Raw genomic sequence first — 18,947 nt, forward strand, 5'->3', positions numbered from 1 at the left:
TAATGGTCAATTTAATTATCAGTTCTCAATGTGTCTACATTTTTATTTTATTTGTAGACATTAAAAAGCAATACGATGAAAGTGAACAAATTCTTACCTCGTTAAAAAACGTCATTAAAGTCAATTAGTTGTCACTGACATTTATTGTAGCAAATGAAATACAATATTGTGTAAATATAATTATGTTTTAAAAACACAAAGTCACAAAAAATATTGTTTTGTATAATATCCATTTAATACATATAAAAGATGTGTATTACTTGGCCAAAGACGATTACATTAATTAACTCATTCACTGCCATTGACGGCTATGGACGTCATAAATTCATTTGAACTATTTCTATTAATAATGATAAAAAATTTGAATCACCTGACACTCCTAATTTTTTAAAATCTTGTCTTTTTTTATTTATAAATAAAATAATTGTAATTATTTTTTTCCCAATTTTTAATAATCTTTTCTTTTTTTTTTAAAGAAAAAATTATTAAGAATTAGGAACGTCAGGTGATTTTATCTGTTCTAATACAATAAAAAAAAAATCTAGGTTTTCATACTCTTGTTAACAAAAGTGGGAAAAATGTTAAACTAATAGAAATAGTTCAAATGAATTTTTGACGTCTATAGCCGCCAATGGCAAGTGAATGAGTTAAGCATACAGAACTTTGACTTTGATGTGTTTTTGTGGTGGGTTTTTGTGCGCAGAGCTCGATGAACAGGATGGCCAGCCAAGCGCTGGACAAGATGGAGACGCGCAAGTTCAAGGCCAAAGGCGGCAAAGTGGCACGCGAGAGCGGCTGCGGGGCGTCCGACTCGCTGAGCAGCAGCTCCACGTCCGACTGCGCCATCTGCCTGGAGAAGTACATCGACGGGGAGGTACGCACGCATTTGGACACTTTTTTTTTTCCAGTACAACAAGACAAACAAACAAATACTATTCATTGCCTAATTATAATTCAGATGTATACTGGTATATTTGTCAAGAGTATTTTGTTAATTTACAATGAGCAAAATGGGCAGGAGTCCATAAATTGCTTCATGTTTAAATTAATTTCCTCTTAATTTGAACAGGAAAAAAAATACCAACGCTAACGCCAAATCAATGTTTTACAAAAAAAAAATGCATGAAGTGAATTGAGTTCTGTGTTCAATTTATTACAGCTCATTTCTACACATTATTTTTAGAGGTGTGCCAAAAAAATCGATTCTCATAAGAATCGCAATTCTCATTAAGTACGATTCAGAATCGATTTTAAATATGCCAAAATTGATTTTATTTAACTCTTTGACTGCCAGATATTTTCAGAAAAGGGATGCCGTGGGTGCCAGCCGATTTTAAGCATTTTGACTGATCTTTCAAGGTCCATAGAAAATTATGTGTTTGGACTATGGAAACACACATACTACCAAAAAAAGATTGGACTCTCATCTTTCACCAGAAAAAAAAAGCTTGTTTCTACCTTATTCCGTTTTTCAGTAATCCACAATAGAAAATGGTTAGTTTCACCTCTGTTTTGAAACAAACGTCTTTTAACGTCTTTGGCACTCCTCTGTAGGATTTTACTAAACGTTATTTAACGTTTTTGGCAGTCAAAGAGTTAATTAATTTTATACTGTCTTGCCTTTGTCGGTGTGTGCCTTTTATTTGGAGCGCTGTTCATGTTGTACCTGGTTTGGCCACTGAGGGGCAGCGTGGTTCCACGCGGTCTAATGCACTGTTAAGTTTTAGCCACATTCGAGAGTAGAAGGAAAAAGTCACAATCAAGTTATTCCAATAAAAGGTTGTTTTTTTCAGCGTGGAGCCGTTCTTTTGAGTGATAAAAGTTTATGACTTTTGTTGTATTTCTGCAATTTAGTTTATTCACTTTATTTCCTTAACCTTGCCAAGTTTTATAGTAAAAATAAAAAATAGACGAAAGATAATGAGGTACAGTGCAGCTTTCTGTGGTTCGTGTTGTCACGCTTTTTCTTTTTTTGTCATTGACAGTATGTCGCCGTGACACCTCCAAAATAAATATATGAAAAGAGCATACATGCAGTGACAATAGCTCCTGGAACCGCATTCCATGCTTTTATTTAATTTTTTTTGTTAACTCGTTTCGGCGCACCTGCTGCAAGATAACAAGCCAGCGTGTTTTGAGGATGTGATCACACTTCCTGTTTTCCCGCGCGTGCTTCCCAAAAAAAAGAAAAGGGGAAAAAAAAAAAAAGACTTATTGTGTGTCCTAATCTTCCTCTGGAGGGTTTTACTGTAAGTCGTCAAGTGTCCCTGAATGGTCGCCAGCACAACAAAGTGTGGCGGCGGCGCCAGGGCTTGCGTGCAGGAAGTGGAGCCGTAAAAAAAGGCTGAAAGGCATCAAAGGCAAAACTCCAAAGATGAGTCACGAGGATTTATTGGCGTGAAGAATGTCGATTATTTGGACCTTCCCAGGGACACGGCGCTTTCATGTGTGTGTGCGTGTGCATGTGTGTCGGTCCCCAGCGTGTCGTGATGAATTCTTGTCATAGTTCTCCCAAGACTCTGCCTGCGGTTGTTTGTTTTTTCATCTTGGCATCAAAGAGATACTTGTTTATGATGTTCTGTGACATCTTTTAGTCGTCAAGGGAGACGCAAACTTCTCAGACGAGTCCAAGTGGGACGCCGGCGCCCTCTAGTGGGACGTGAAGAATTACTGAACCAAATGTTGACTGACTTCAACTTTTTTTTTTCAGTCCAGTTACGTACATTTTTTTTAAACCGCACTTCCGTTTTATTTCATTTTAAATTACAATATATTTGCATTTAATGTTTTGCAACTGCTTGGTTTCAGACATTCACTTTGATGCTCAATATATTAAATTTGATTTAAATCACAAAATTAAGTACATTTTTTTCCCCTCTATATTTAAGCGCAGTGTTAATGTTTTTTTATTTTATTTTAATCCAGTACAATGCATTTTGTACTTTTCAAGGTTATCTTAAAATGGTTTGTTTCTGAACATTTACTTAGATATGATATTCATTCAACTTTAATTCATTTTTTATTATTTTTATTTTTTTATTGTTGTTATAGAAATGCCGAATGAACCAATTATCTAATTTGAGTAGACAAATGGATAAAAAAAAAAACATGTGAATGAAATGAAAGCAGTAACAGCACAAATATTTCTAGATTTTCTTTTTATCAGATTTTTTTCCAGATATTGCATTTGTTTTCTTTTCTTCTCTCTATGAAAACTCCTTCTTTTTTTCTCGCTCCCTGCAGGAATTGCGGGTCATCCCTTGCGCTCACCGCTTCCATAAGAAATGTGTGGACCCCTGGCTGCTCCAACATCACACTTGCCCCCACTGCAGACACAACATCATCGGTAAGGCCCCTTCAATGCTTTCTTTTATTTTGCTTCATATTTGCCAGAATTTATTAGCAATTGAAAGTCTTGTAGTATGCATTTTTTTTTTCATCACAATTTAAAACACTTCTCATGTATCTTAACTCATTTGCTCCCAAAAGCGTATAAATACGTTCTATTTTAAATATTAGCATATTAAAATAAAATATTACAAATACATATTTATACGGGGTTTTTTTTTTATGCTAGAGCATACAGAAGGCTTTGATGCAGCCAAAACGGTCAGCAGGTGGCAGCAGAGTATAAGAGATCAACCAAGGTCATGTTGCAAAATGTTTGAAACAGATTTGTGAAGAATGATGAAACCGATAGAAATATACTTTTTTTCCTGATGAAAGAAGAGACTCTAATCTTTCTTTTGGTAGGTTCCATGTTTTTATAGCAATAGAACACAATATTCTGCGGGCCTTGCAAAATCTGTCAAAATCCAGTAAAACGAGCCGAGATTTGATGAAATAAATTTTGAACGGCTCCACCCGCCACAGTTTTACAAAAGCGGCTACGAAGTGTGGTTTGTTTGTTTCCTGTAGAGCAAAAGAAGGGCAATCCGGGCCCCGCATGCATGGACCCTGGCAACCCGCTTCACGGGCGGCAGCAGAGGGTGGTCCTGCCAGTCCACTACCCCGGCAGAGTGCACCGCGCCGGCCAGATGACGGCCTACCCGACCCGGACCAGCATGGACCCCCACGGCAACGCCATCACGGTGCTGACGGTGGACCAGCACCCCGACCCCGCGGGCCTGTACCCGCCCCAGGCCGTGTCTTCCTTCCTGCGGAGCTACCACCCCGCCCTGCACCTGGACCACTCCCACTGCGGCCTGGAGCACCGCGGCCCGCCCGCCTACCAAGCGCAGCCGCCTCCGCACCACCCTGCGTTTAAGCGCCCCAAATTCCACGGGGGGCGCAACTTCTCGCGGGCGGCGTGTTTCTCCCAGTACGAAACCATGTACCAGCACTACTTCTTCCAGGGTTTGACTTTCCCCCAGCAGCCCCCCGAGGGGGGCCCCGCGGGCCCGGGTCACAAGGCGCCCCACGGCCGGGCCTTCCAGCAGGGCCTCCTGTTCCCCACCGTGGTGCACATGGCTCCGGCGTCCTCCTCCAGGGTGGGCGACGGGGGCAGCGCTTCGGGCCTGAGCTGCTACCACGGCCACCGCTCGGCGTGCAGCGGCTACCTGGCCGACTGCCCCGGGAGCGACAGCAGCAGCAGCAGCTCGGGCCCGTGCCACTGCTCCTCCAGCGACTCCATGTTGGACTGCACCGAAGTCAGCAACCAGGGCGTGTACGGGAGTTGCTCCACCTTCCGGAGCTCCTTGAGCAGTGACTACGATCCCTACGTGTACCGGAGCAAGAGCCCGTGTCGGGGTTCGGCAGGAGAAGCCGGGACGGCCGCGTGCCCCTCGGCCCCCGAGGAGTCGTCGTCCACCGCCGGACCCTCGGCACGCGACTGCCTGCAGCTTCCCTACAACTCCGGCGACCATCTGTCCAACTGCAGCTTGGAGCCCAACTACAGCAGTCGCTCGTCACTGGAACCCAGGGAGAACCCCGCCCCCGAGGCCCCCGTAGCGGACACCGGGGCCGAGCCGGGCGAGCCGGGCGCGGGAACAGCTGCGGCGTGCACCTGCTGCTTCGAGGTGCTGCCCCCGAATGGCGACTGCAAGGCGCAGGACTCGGAGCAGGCGTCCGGACGTTGTCCTCGAGGCTCCAAGAACTACTCGTGCCCGTCCTCGGACCCCTACGAGGGACTACCTTGCTGTTTCTACAAGGAGGTGAAGGTCCACAGGGGACACTACGCGGAGGACTACGCCGTCAACGTGCAGTACGCCGACTCGGACGTCTGCCCGACGCAAGGCTGCTTCGAACTCAACCAGAGAATCCCCATCATCCCCGAGGACACCGATTGCGAAAGCAGCCTTTTGCCCGACTCGGTCACGACGGAGTCGGAAGCGCAAAACGCCGACGACTTCTTCACCCGGGGTCGCTCGTACCCGCCCAGCGAGGAGACCAGGGCTTTGTTTCTGCCTCAGCTCCCCGAAAATTCTTTGTCTCCAAGTACTGAGGGCTGTTTGGGCGTGTGAACTTCTGAAAAACGGAATTGCGTTCGGTACCGCAGCGGTCGGTCGGTGGTTCGAAAACCGTCAGTTGCCTTGCTTTCTGGTGAATGTGGTCGTGTCGGAACGTGGGGCTTCCTGTCCAAACGTTCTCACGTTCATTCCGGTGGGCAACGAATGTGTCCAAGTGGCTCTTGCGCCATCCAGGGTTCGACAGCTGCATCTTACACTGCCTTCAGAGTTTCAATATAGTTTGTACGGTCGTAGCTAAACCAAAACGAGCAAGACGTGATTGTGTTGTCACCAGAGCGGGGAATCGTGTCTCTCTGGAGGGACGTGACAGAAAAATGGAGTTCATATTCCGTATAGATCAGCGTTTGCCAACCAAACTCGCGCAGACAACGGCAAACAATCACATCCTAAAAACGACTTCATTTAAAAAAACTTTTAAAAAAAGTTTTATTAGTCTAAATGAATAATGGTTGACCAGTTCCTTCTGCAATGAAGCACTACAGTGATCCATTTTTTAAATCAAATTTTAAATTGGTTAATGCATGAAAATAAAAGACCACTCGGGAACTCACCATCCATGCCGATTTAGGGGGCGGGAAATATCTAAGTTGACCATATTTGGGCATGTGAGGTTTCTGCCTGGCAGTGGCAGTAAAAATAATAACGATCTTGATTTAATTCAGTCGTTTTGGACACTGACCTGTCTGTCACGAAATGTGGTTGGCATAGATAGATGAACAAGGATAACAAAAAGTTGTGATAAACACATGAGAATTTTAAGAGCATTTGAAATGTGATCATTTTATTATGTGTGGGGTTGGGACACGCCCACTAAATTTCATGTGAAACGAGCTTGAATTTTTTTTTAACATTACGGAATGACACCCAAACCCACAAATGCTCATAGTATCTTACCCTGTGTTTTTTTTATATATATATTTTTTTTTTAACAAATTTAGGAGACTTAAAACCTGAGCAAGTTCCAATCAGAATTCCTCCAGGAGACATGATAACTCGATGGGAATCCGTTCAAGCATTTATTCAATTTTCTTGACATTCAGCATAAGCTCCACATGTACTTGTATGCTCTTTGTCCGCACTAGTAAGTGTCACGGGAAAAATATGATCATACACAGAGACAGGACAAGCACTTTGAGAAAGAAGTCCGAAAGGAAAGAAAGAAAACTTTGTTGTTGTTAAAAAAATACAAAAAGGTTGTCTTTTTCCTCAAAAAGACTATTTTCAATTAAAAAACTCATATTGTGATGGGAAATACTTTCCTTTAGAGATTAAAAAAAGAAATAAAAACGTTGCCACCCACCCCAGTTTTTTTCTAAATAAATATACCTTTTTTTTTTAAATGACATTTGTCTTCCAAAAAAGCCCAAGCTTGCCCCCCCCAAAAAAAAAAATTCTTTGAGAAAAAAAACTTACTCAACACATTTCTGAGAGCACTAAGGTGTATTTTGTAATTAAAAAATTACATTTTACTCCTTCCCAAAAATATTTTTTCTTTCAAAAATTACTTTCTCAAAATGAATGACTTCATTGGGGAAAAAATGCTGTTTCCAAAAATATAATCTAACGTAGGATAATGAATACATAATTTCATTTAGTTTTATTTTTGTAATATGATAGTGAAGAAATGCTGAAACGACTTTGGCACACTATCTTACTAGTGCGCAAAAAATAATTTTCTTACTAGTGAGGACAAAGACGAGCATCGTACGAGTAGCTTAATGCTATACGGTAGTTTTTTGTTTTTTTTCTGTAAACGGGGTTGCACCAAAAGGCCAAAGCAAAGTCCACGTCAAAAGGCTTCTTTCTCGTGATGCGAAAATGAAGCTTCATGAACCACGTGACATTTGTTATTTACTCCTCTAGATGGTGCTCTTTTCTTAAAGATAATGACCAGTGCAATGGAAATGGATTCAATTCCCACTGCATTTTTTAAACCAACAGCACCATCTAGAGGACTTAAAAATATTGCAAGTGGTTCAAGGCGCTTCATTTTCCTGTCACTCGCTTCTTCCTTATTGTACTGTGACTATTTTCAACAACAACAAAAAAAGAAAAAGAACGCAGTTGCAACACGAGACACATTCATGCCTTTCTGTTTGTCCTGCAGACGGTTTTCAATACTGTTTCTATGAAATACACACACACGCACGCAAGCTTCCCAAAATGTTGCCTTTTTGCATCGCGATCAGTTTGCAAGCAGAACTTTTGTCGCTGTTGTTGTTTTTGGGGTACGTGAGTCACTATTTAATGTTTGTAGCACTTAAGAAGAGATGAAAATGTGTACAAATGAATATTTTGTAATTTTGTTTTTTAAGAAAGAAAGAGAGTATAATTATTTGTCCGTCAGTCAGTACCATTTACAAATGTTTTACGGCTCGACATCAATCTTGTGTATATTTGTGTACGTGTACAGCAAACGGCATTTCATGAATGGAAATATGTTCTCTGAATATTTATTGACTAATATATTTATCTTGAAGCCATGTCTTATGTTCAGAGTTTATGGGCGAGCGAGACGACGGGAATCACGTCCGTACGTACGTACGTACGCGAGACTTTGTAAATAGCTACTTTACGTGCTCATTCAGAATTGCACACCAGACGAGACGATTCAATCTTCTGACCAAAAAAAAAAAAAACATTTGAAAACTTTTGGAAGCGTACCGTACCGTTTTGTAATTACCGGTGTACAAAGATGTGTCAAATATACACTTTTATTCAACGAAGCCACAACTTGTCCTGTCTTCTTTTTTTTTTGCATCGCATCTAGTCAGGAAGTTTCATTTGGGAGAACATCTATTAACTTTTCAAACAAAACATTTTGAAAGTGAAAAATAAATTCAGGTAAGGGATGTTTTTATTTTAACATGTTATTTTAGTAGAGAAGGAAAGTCATTATTTTAGGATTTTTTTTTAATTTTAGAACATTTTAATATCAGAACAAATCTTTTCAAGAAAAATTTGTAGCACAAAATTTTTAAAGAAATTTTTATATTTTGGAGGAAAACTGCTTTTGTTAAACCTCATTTAAAACCCTAATCAGTTTTAAACCCTAATATTAAATAACCCTAATTTGACCCTAACCCTAGTTTAAAATCTTAGTTTGAAACTCTAATTTGAAATCTAACTGTACTTTTATTTTTGTGACCAAGATTATTTTTAGAGGGGAAAAAAAAGTTTAGTAAGTCAATTCACAAGAAAATTTAAATCAAGTCTATAATTTTTGGGACTGCTCATTTTAAGAAACATTACTTTTTTTTTTTTTTTTTTAATCTATATATATATATATATATATATATATATAAAAAAAATTCTACAGACTTGTCAACTATTGTCATAATCTACAAGAACAAAGTTTTCTATTCTTGTCTGCCATTTTTCTTCAGTTATAAAACCTTATTTTGGAGGAAAAACAAAAGATAAGAAATAGATGAATTTATTACAACAGAAAATGACTCCAACAGATAATCATAAAATAAAAGTGTGAAAATCAGAACATCATTCTCACAGTCCACTCCTGACCCGGGTTTGTTTCAGGATCAGAGATGACGTTTTTTGGTTTTGGATTCACTCTCAAACGTTGAGTCCGGTTCAATCTGGATTGCACAGCGTAAAAAAACCATGACTTTCGGTGTCGTGGCGTGACGCTTTCAACGGCCGACGCGGGCAGAAGCCGTCCATCGGCGTCGGCGTGACGTTGCGACGTCACAGCTTGAAGCCCGAGTGAAGAGAGACCACACCGCCTGTCAAGTTGTGGTAGCGCACGCAGCAAAAACCCGCATCCTCCAGCAGTTCCTTCAACTCCTCCTGCGCAAAAACAGTGCAGACAAAAACTCATTTTTATAAAAGTTGCAAATAAAAGTGTATTTGCCAGAAAAAAAAAAAATCACAATTTTTCCAGGAGAGGTGGGGGGAAAAAAATATTTTTTTTCTATGAATTTTATATGAATCATATATATATATATATATATATATATATGATATGATTTATATATATATATATATATATATATATATATATATATATATATATATATATATATATATATATATATGATATGATTTATATATATATATATATAAATCATATCATATATATATATATATATATATATATATATATATATATATATATATATATATATATATATGATATGATTTATATATATATATATATATATATATATATATATGATATGATTTATATATATATATATATATATATATATATATATGATATGATTTATATATATATATATATATATATATATATATATATATGATATGATTTATATATATATATATATATATATATATATATATATATATATATATATGATTTTTTAAAAACTATTTTATATATTGTTTTAATTCTTTTCCATTGTCCCCACCCCGCCCCAATTTTTCTACACAGACATTTTATTTATTTATTTTAGAAAAAAACATGAAAACAAAATTATGTGGAAAAAAATAAGTCCTGATAAAAAAATAAAAAAAATTCCCAAGTGAATTTTAAAAATGTTTTCCTAGTTTGTGTGTATTTAAAGTGTGGTTAACAAAAGTGATTTTTTAAGACAAGTAATTTATTATAATAATCAAGTCAAAAGAAAATCTGAGGAAAAAAAGGAGGCTTCTGTATTTTCTTGATGAAAAAGTCAATCTTTTGGGAAGTCGGATTTTTCTGAGTTTTGAAAAAGTGGGTATGTTTTGTTTTGATTTGAAATTTGTCATTTGGGAGAATAATAAAGTTGAAAAAGTTAAAGCAAACATTGTTTGTATTTTGAATTATTTCAGCAAATATTGTAATGTTTTGAGAAGAAGTTCGACTTTAAAGGCAAAGTGTTTCATTCTTTCTGATTTTGAAAACTTGTATTTTGGAGGGAAAAAAAATCGGACATTTTGTAGAAATAAAGTGAAATATTACGTGGTAATTTTTCCTCAGGATTTTTTGGGGGGATACTTTTGAGCAAAAAAATTCCAGGAGGAAATATAGACTTATGAGAATTAGCATAATATTAGAAGAAATAATGACGTTTTCTCAAAGCAGGTATCTATATTTTTTCCCTTGAAAGAAATGTATTATCAAGATTTAAACAGTCATATTCTAAAAATCGTCATTCTTCTGAAAAGCCATATTTTCTCTCTCACCCCCCTCCCCCAAGTCTTAACATTAATATTTTTAAAAGTTGTATTTTTCAGCGAAAAAAGAAAATGGCGGTGGTGTTTTTTGTGTTAACCTGAGCAGGAAACTTGCGGATGCTTTCCACCAAATACTGGTACGACTTCCAGTCACCGGCGATCACTTCTCCCAAAACCGGGATCACCTGGAAGCTATAAGCGTCGTAAAGCCTACCAAAGAGAAAAGAAAAGAAAAACATCAGCAAATTGTTATACGTCGAACATCATCTTTGTCAAGTCCAAACGGATTGCGCGTGCGTTTTTGCTTCACCTGGCCAAGATGGGATTGGCCACCTTGCTGAACTCCAAACACATGAACCTGCCTCCGGGCTTCAGGACACGCACGGCCTCCTGCAGGGCCTAAACAAATAGAAAATAACAAAAAAACATCTACAAGAAGGAATGAAAAAAAGGTTTTCAACATCTTTAAATGTTAATATGACAATAGACAATAAAGTCAGATTTCATATTATTTTTAGCTATTTTTCCAAGAGAACAGTTATGTATATATGAGGGGGAAATATTTTTTTTTTCAATATTTTTTTATTAATTAATTAATTTAGTAATCTTGATAATAATACAATATTATTTTTGTTTTGATTATGTTTTTTTTGCACAAAAGAATATAATATGAGAACAGTCATATTTTTGTGTTTTAAGTGTTAAATGGAATCTTGAGAAAATTGTCATACATTGAAAAATGTAAGTTCATTGAAAAATGCAACAGTTAAAAAAAAAACGTTTTTTAAATAAATAAATAATTACAAACATGAATAAATAAACAAGTAAATAAAAATCCATAATTAATCATATAATTAATTTTGGGGGGGGAATGAAGAGAGAATTGCCCTAAATAAAAGTAAGTCAAATTTTAAAAATGGTGCAAAAAACAATTAAAAGGTTATTAAAAAAAAAAAGTCAGTCATAACGTTTACAAAAACTTTTATGTGTGTGTTTGTATTATCAAGACAATTGTAAATTCCCCATGAAGAAAGTCACACGATTTCCTCACCTCCAGGCTACGACTGTTTTTCTGGAAATGGGAGCTCAGAACATTCCGAGAATGACAAAAAAAATGATGGAAGTAAGTGCTTTACCAGCTCCACGTGCGTGACGTTGCGAAGGCCAAACGCAATCGTGTAAATGTCAAACTGGTTATCGTCGAATGGCAGCTCCTCCGCGTCTCCCACCACCCACGAAACCCCTGACACACACACACACACACACACACACACACACACACACACACACACACACACACACACACACACACACACACACACACACACACACACACACACACACACACACACACACACACACACACACACACACACACACACACACACACACACACACACACACACACGATGATTGTGAAAATGAACAACTTGGGACGCGTGGGTAAGAAAATGAAGCGCACCCTCACTAGAAAGTGCCTGACTGTCCTCAGTGTAACTTCGTGGAGAAGGTGCGCTCCATTTGCTTACCCAACTATCCAGGAAGGAAATCGGTTTCATTCATTTGTACTTTGTGGCCGAATTAATGCAATTTTGTGCGTATGTTTTAGTTGCTTGTTGCAAGAAAGACATTTTTTTGTGCGTCCTCACCGTCAGCAAGGCCCACGCGCTGAGCTTTCTGCTGGCCCACTTTCAGCATCTCCTTGTTTATGTCACAGACCACCACCCTGGATTTGCGGGGTCCGAATTCCTCCCCCTCGTCTTCCCCCTCACGGTTGCCCAGGTAGTTGTCAGAGATGTCCTGCCACGACGGCGTCTGCGCCGAGTTCGCCGTCCGCCTGGATTGACGCTCTTTTTGGTAGGCGACGTATTCCAAGAAACGAAACGCGATGTCGCCTGCGGCAAGAGGACACAAGATTAGGTACGCCTGCCGGAGGAGTATTTTTTTTTTTTTTTTTACTGCTTATAAAATATGGCCACCTCAGCCTAACTTCAGGCATTCAGCGGAGCTATCATTATTATGAATAATAATAATAATAACAATGAAAAGGCATTTTTCCCCTCCAATATTTCCCTCCCATTTTCTTTAATTTAATTTCAGGCCATCAGCAGAGCTATTAACAATAATAATAATAATAATAACAATGGGGAAAAAAAATCACTTTTTTCCTGCCACTATTTTCCCCGCATTTTCTTTAATTTAATTTCAGGCCATCAACAGAGCTAAAAATAATAATAATAATTAAAAAGAAGGCACTTGTTTGCCTCCACTATTTTCCCCCATTTTCTATAATAAAACAAATACATTTTGCAAGAAGAAAGTTGTGTGTGTGTGTGTTTTTGTTGTTGTTGAAGAAATTAAATATTTATTTTGAGGGCAAATAATTGAATTTACAAAACAAAAAGTAATATTATCAGGAAGTAATATTTTTAGAGAGTGTTTTTTAATGGATATTTTTGGGGAAAAGGTGTATATAAATTTATATATAATTTTTTCCCCCAAAAATAAAATCACATTGTAGAGAAAAATACACTTAATGTTTTTGAGAGAAAATATTATTTTAGAAAACAAAACTTTTTTTTTCAAGAGGTAACTTTTTGGGATTAAAAACCATTCTCAAGTAGAGTCAATTTTCTGAGACAATTATTTTTCGTTTTTTTTTTTAAAATAAAGTTAATATTTTAGGAAAATTATTATTTTTTCCTGCGAAAGACAAAAAGTCTTAAAAATGTAACTTTTGTGAAAAATAACAGCAATATTAATGTGACTTTTTCCCTAAACATCTCAGATTTCCCAAACAAAGCAACAACACACGATCGATCACCTTAAACCAGTGATCCCCAATGACTAGTAGTACACAGGCTCCCTCTTGTGGTACATGAAAGAACAACTACCTAAATTCAGTTGTCTCTAACGTTCAAGCTTTTCCATTTCATCTTCAGATGATTGTTTTTAAATATTTAGCGCCCCTCTTTAAACCCAACTTAATTCAACCATCATTAAAGTAGATTTTTGTGCTCATACTGGTACCAGCTGTGGCTAAATTGAGACCAGCAAGAAGCCTGCTTTTGAACATCTGGCGCACCTGTTCCACCGGCCACGTCCAGGAGGCGAACCCCGGGCTGGGGGTGCATGGCGTGCAGCAGCGCGTCCTTCCACAGACGATGGATGCCCAGACTCATGGCGTCGTTCATCACGTCGTACTTCTGAGCCACGTTCTCAAACACCTTGTACACTAAAAACATTGAGAAGACGTCACAAATGTTCCACGACGAGACATTTGTCCAGCGCATATTTTTCGTTCTGACAGACTCAGTTTGAATAAACTGCCAAATCACGTTTTCTGGATATCATGACAAAAATCAAGTATGGACATGTTTTACTTTGCTAATCTCAAAAATTGGCTCAACGGTATTAATGGTACACATTTGGAGAGATTTCTTTTGGTTTTGAGCTTTCGATTGCTGGTGATAAGGAACAAAACAAAACGAATCGGGGTGGCAGACAGATGAGCAAACGTTTCAAATCCTCTACTGCACCAATCACAGCATATTTTGAAAATCCATACTCCTTCTTTACAAGGTTTAATGAACAGAAATCCCACTACAAAATGTCCAAAAAGGTGAGCGTTAGACCCTTTATGTCACAAATGTTCAAGAAAGTATCTTTTTGCCAAGTTCTAATTAATGTATTCTACCAGACTCCATTCGAAAAACTGCCAAATCAGATTTCCTTAACTATACAAAGTTAACAATACCGTATGAATCTGTTTTATTACATTATTCTAAAAAAAATAACCATACCTCAGAATTCGGCATGCTATATAGCAGCAAACACGGCGATTATTAATACTATTTCAATATTTCTATTTTGTTTACGTTTTTATTAACGAGGAATCTTTGAGCAAACGTGTCAAAGAATTTTCCTATGAAAAAAAAAATAGATATATTTTATTATTCCTAAGGAAACATACACAATTTAAGAGGCGATGAATTGATAAAGCAGACAGACTATCAACGAAGTTCGCCGTCGACTCACCTTTCTTCGCCTTCTCGGCCTCCGGGACAGTTTCGAAGCCGAAATGAGTGCTTTTCTCCGCAGCTTCATCACTAAAACTTCGGCAGGAAAGTTGCGCACAGCAGCGGGCTGACAGCCGCCAACCACCCGCTGCAGAAGAGACGACCGCGGAAGATCGACGAAGAACCCTCCGGACCAGCAGCCGGATGGAGGCCGCCATCTTGACCGATGCGACTTCATTGTGCGTCACGTGACGTAATCAAAAGGCGACTTATACCGATAAAAAAAAAGACTTATTGAATCCCTGAAGAAAAGTGATGTTTTCCGGTGAGATTGTTAAAAATACACGAATAGTAAAAGACAAAATAACATTTAAAACTTGCATTACGATCAAATGACGGAACTTGCAAATAAAACAATGATCACGAAGAGCACAAAGTCTCGAATTAGTTTTGCTCATTGTAAATTTAGCTTTTCACTTGTTTACAATCTTTTTGCTAAGCTAAAATGGCTAATTAAGGCAACTAATCACAAAGAGAACGAAGTCTGTAATTTGCTTTTAATTGATCTTTAAAATGGTTAGGGTAGCTTTCATTTGTTTGCACTCTTATGTTAAGGTACGCAATTGTCAGACAATAACAAAGAGCACGAAGAATATATATTTTTTAATTTGTTATTATTATTATTATTATTATTATTACAAATAATGTATAGGTCAGCTTTTCAGTTTATAAATTTTATAAGTGCTAGTTGCTAACCAACATCAATAAATAAATAAATAAATAAATAAATAAACAATGTCAGCTCATCACAAAGAGCTGTTATATTAATGAAGCATTTTTCTTCATTTTAAAAAGGCCTTATTAAGATGTGTCTTCACTAAAGGAACGTCCCATTTGAGTGAGAATTAATATTTGTATTCCCCCATACTTATAATCCCTAAAAGAGAAATTCAAAAATTGAATAACATTAATTAAAATTACGAATATTTATTTATTTTGTTCAAACTAAAAATGTATACGACTTCAAATAATCAAATAAAATAAAGATGGCAACCAAAACAAGCTGTATGCAGCTGGGTTCCAACAGAGGGCGCCAGAGTATAACACAAATACAAAGTTGAGCAGAAGCCTATTACAGAAAGAATCAAAAGTATTGCTTTTTGTTGTTGTTGCAGAATTGTATTTTACATTGGAAAAACAACTCCTTTAGCTTCTTTAAAAAATATGAATCCACTTCATCATTGTTTTGTCATCATTTAGCTTTTTTTTTGCTGAGCTAAACAAAATTCATTGTTTTGTTGTTTTTTTTTTGTCGTTTTGTGTCATGTGTGCTGGAAATAGCTAATCATAAAAGTATGTCATGTGTTTTAAATAGATTCCTGTGGCATGTTGGAATTGGATTTCCAAATGAGGGAGAGGGGGGAGTATTTTGTCCTCTGGTTGGCCTGGCCCAGCATAATGATGATGATGGTGGGAGTGAGGCGCTAGGGTCCGACCTGTGTGTGTGTGTGTGTGTGTGTGTGTGTGTGTGTTGTGTGTGGATCTATGAGCCATTTGCCATATCTGATCAGCATTTGAGCATCACAACATCACACGTCACGCTGGATTTGTCGCAAAATGTTTCAGATTTTCCCACGTGGAAAAGAAAGCAAGAGAAAAGCAAAGAAAAACATTAATTAGGAAACATGCAGATTTTATTTTTGCAACCAGGACACATTAAATAAAACCAAGCAGTTACTTCACTTTTTTCTTTCTCTTTTTTTTTTAATACAAAAGATACTTCCCGTTCACATAGAAAATAAACAATAATTTACTGTATAAATTATAAATCTCACTATTTATGCTATATACATATTTGTTTCATGAAGAAGAAGGGAAAAAAAGTTGTTGGTTCTGGTTGTGGCACATTCACACACGACCACAAATCTTTATTTGCATAATTTGGTGCAAAATAAATATGCTGACTTGTTACATTGATTGCTCACAAGCTAACTTAGGCTCCTATCGAAAATGGAGGCGGGAACTAAACATCAGCACAGTTGATGTTAGTGTTTATTTGAGGAGAGGCATTTAATTGTGAGTGTTCTGGATAAGTGGCGTTTTGCACTTAGACCGTATGTAAGACCATAGCATTGTTTGATGTATGTTTGGTTAAAAATCAACAACATACAGTGTATTTATAGTAACCAATAAAAAAATAATAGTTGCATTTATTTATATTTTTTTGATACATTTATTTGAGGCAAGGCATTTAAGCGTGAGTGCTCTGGCTAATTTAAGTAAAGTCACGGCTGTAAGATCACACTGATGTGTATTATCATTTGCGGATTGGTTTTAGTTCACATACTGTAGATGTTTGGGGTGAGGCATTGGATTTTTAGTGCTACATTAAGTTTGCATTTACTCGATGTTATTTGTCATGTGTTTTATTAAACTCTGTTTTTCTGAAACAATTAAAAAGTGAGTGAAAAGAAATATGGCACCTATTTGAGGGGAGGTGCTTAAAAGTAAATGATCTGTTAAATCAAGTAAGACCGTGCTGAAGACGATAGTGGATTGTCGTCTATTATGTTAAATGTAAGTTTTTTGTAGCCAAGATTTTTTTTTCCGAGTTAGTGGTGGCATTGGTTTAGGGTGAGGCATTTATTTTTTTTATTTAGATTTGGGCTTGAATCTGTCACTCTGGTGCTGCTTTTTGTGTGCAAGTGCTCAGGTGTTGGTAAGTACATTTATGTTTTGCATTTGACTATTTCTCTCGGACCTGGTACACTCATAAAGATAATCAGGCTGTGTTTGAAAATATTATCCTGTGTTCTGAGGTGTGTCAAAGGGAAACTCAAGGCAAACATCTTTTTTTCCTTTTCTACATGTCCCACTACTCTAAACACAGTATTCTGATTAATCGCAGATGAATCCGTCTATTTTCATCCGTCCATTTTCATCCGTCCATTTTCATCCGTCTTGCCATTTTGACTGCTGTCGACTGAAATTGCGCACGTCAGATTTGACCCGTTTTCTGCGTTTGGTCACAAAATCCTTATGTGTGTGTACCGGGCCTAAAAAATGGTGTATGTATGTAAGTGCATCGAGTTAAAAGTACTCTTACTGCAAAGTACTCATTGATTGGTGGCTCCATCGCTTTGATGATATTAAAAAGAGTGGACGTACATTTTGGGACAAAAGTATTGGGACAAGGCTTGCAAATTTGCATTGAGCTCAGGTTAATGTAAGTCAAGTTTGTCACTTGATGTGTATTTCTGCTTGTATGTTTCACTAAACATAAAGTTGACAGTCTTTATTTGAGGAGAGGCATTTAAGTGCTTGCAACGTTAAGTCAAGTTTGCTGTAACGAGATCGTGCTTTGTTTTAAGTTTTATCAGGAATACTTTTTGTTTATTAACCAATGAAATTATTTTTTTTCACCGGGGGAACAAAAGGAAGCATTTATTAGTGGCAAGGCATTTACTTTGCCCTGACTTAATTTGTTACTTGCTTCAGGGCTGTGTGACCAAGCCAATGATCATTATTGATGGCCAAATGTTTGACGAGATATATTGTAAAATGTTTTTAAAGCGCAATTTTACGAGATGTTGATAGTTGATGATCGGGTGTTTTTCAGTTAATTCCCATTCCTTGTGAATCTTGGGTGTCCCAATACTTTTGTCCTCCATACAGAATTACATACAACATTACATCCCCCTGACCCGCATTTCAAAGCTAATGTGAACAATATGTTCAGTAAAGACAAAGCACACAAATGAACTGGTCATTAAATGCCTCATCGCGACTATTTACAAAGTCTTACAAAAATAAATCCTCGATACGTGTTAGTAGAGGAAGGGGGGGACATGCCGCAAGGCACTTGAACGCCACACAACGCTAAGACTTCCGCCCCCACCCTCGGCGCGTCCGCTCCGACTCGCGAGCAACTCACGAATCGCCCCAAAAACGTCCGCAAGTTCCGAAGAAGCGGCACCGCCTTGACGGGGGAAGCCAACGGCGAGCTGGCGTCCATCCTCGCCAGAGGGGTGGGGGGGCCATACCCGCATTAGCCGCTAGTTAGCTTAGCGCCTCGCTAAGCAAGGAGTTCAGAGGAAGCGGTGGGCGGCCGGCGCTAGTTGCCCACCAGGGGGCTGAGGTCTCCGTGGTGATGGTGGTGGTGGTTCTTCAGCTTCTGCTTGAAGAGGGAGATGGTGGACGGCCGGTACAGGATGATCCACGGCTCGGACGACGTCGAGGCGCTCTGGCCGCAGCTGTCCGAGCCGCTCGCTGCGGGGATTCGGGGAGACCTGGATGCAAAAAGACAAGGGAAATGTAACAT

The 18,947-nt window shown here is 38.1% G+C and overlaps 3 protein-coding genes across 6 annotated transcripts in view; 1 reads left to right on the forward strand and 2 right to left on the reverse strand.

Annotated features, from left to right (window-relative positions):
* znrf3 (zinc and ring finger 3) overlaps positions 1–8,194 on the forward strand; it is an 83,126-nt gene extending 74,932 nt beyond the window's left edge. For all 3 annotated transcript variants that reach the window (XM_077560587.1, XM_077560585.1, XM_077560586.1), the window contains 3 exons: positions 704–874; positions 3,244–3,346; positions 3,919–8,194. In XM_077560587.1, coding sequence (XP_077416713.1) covers positions 704–874; positions 3,244–3,346; positions 3,919–5,462 — 1,818 coding nt within the window. In that variant the 3' untranslated portion in view covers positions 5,463–8,194. The remainder of the gene's footprint in view (positions 1–703; positions 875–3,243; positions 3,347–3,918) is intronic.
* A 694-nt stretch (positions 8,195–8,888) lies between these two features.
* coq5 (coenzyme Q5, methyltransferase) lies at positions 8,889–14,851 on the reverse strand. The gene is made up of 7 exons (XM_077560709.1): positions 14,646–14,851; positions 13,693–13,842; positions 12,257–12,502; positions 11,744–11,850; positions 10,918–11,006; positions 10,706–10,817; positions 8,889–9,275 (listed from the first exon to the last, which is right to left on the reverse strand). The coding sequence occupies exons 1-7, from the start codon at positions 14,842–14,844 to the stop codon at positions 9,174–9,176; spliced, it is 1,005 nt and encodes a 334-aa protein (XP_077416835.1). The 5' UTR covers positions 14,845–14,851; the 3' UTR covers positions 8,889–9,173.
* A 3,298-nt stretch (positions 14,852–18,149) lies between these two features.
* kremen1 (kringle containing transmembrane protein 1) overlaps positions 18,150–18,947 on the reverse strand; it is a 54,879-nt gene continuing 54,081 nt past the window's right edge. For both annotated transcript variants that reach the window (XM_077560666.1, XM_077560665.1), the window contains exon 9: positions 18,150–18,915. In XM_077560666.1, coding sequence (XP_077416792.1) covers positions 18,741–18,915 — 175 coding nt within the window. In that variant the 3' untranslated portion in view covers positions 18,150–18,740. The remainder of the gene's footprint in view (positions 18,916–18,947) is intronic.

This window comes from Vanacampus margaritifer, chromosome 3, assembly GCF_051991255.1.
Source record: "Vanacampus margaritifer isolate UIUO_Vmar chromosome 3, RoL_Vmar_1.0, whole genome shotgun sequence".
Lineage (NCBI taxonomy): Eukaryota > Metazoa > Chordata > Actinopteri > Syngnathiformes > Syngnathidae > Vanacampus > Vanacampus margaritifer.

Coding starts and splice junctions, on each gene's coding strand:
- coq5 (XM_077560709.1), bottom strand. CDS start 14,844: ATGGCGGCCTCCATCCGGCTGCTGGTCCGGAGGGTTCTTCGTCGATCT. Junction 11,851..12,256: donor GCGCGTGGGCCTTGCTGACG/GTGAGGACGCAC, acceptor TGTGTGTGTCAG/GGGTTTCGTGGGTGGTGGGA. Junction 9,276..10,705: donor TCCGCAAGTTTCCTGCTCAG/GTTAACACAAAA, acceptor GTTTTTGCGCAG/GAGGAGTTGAAGGAACTGCT.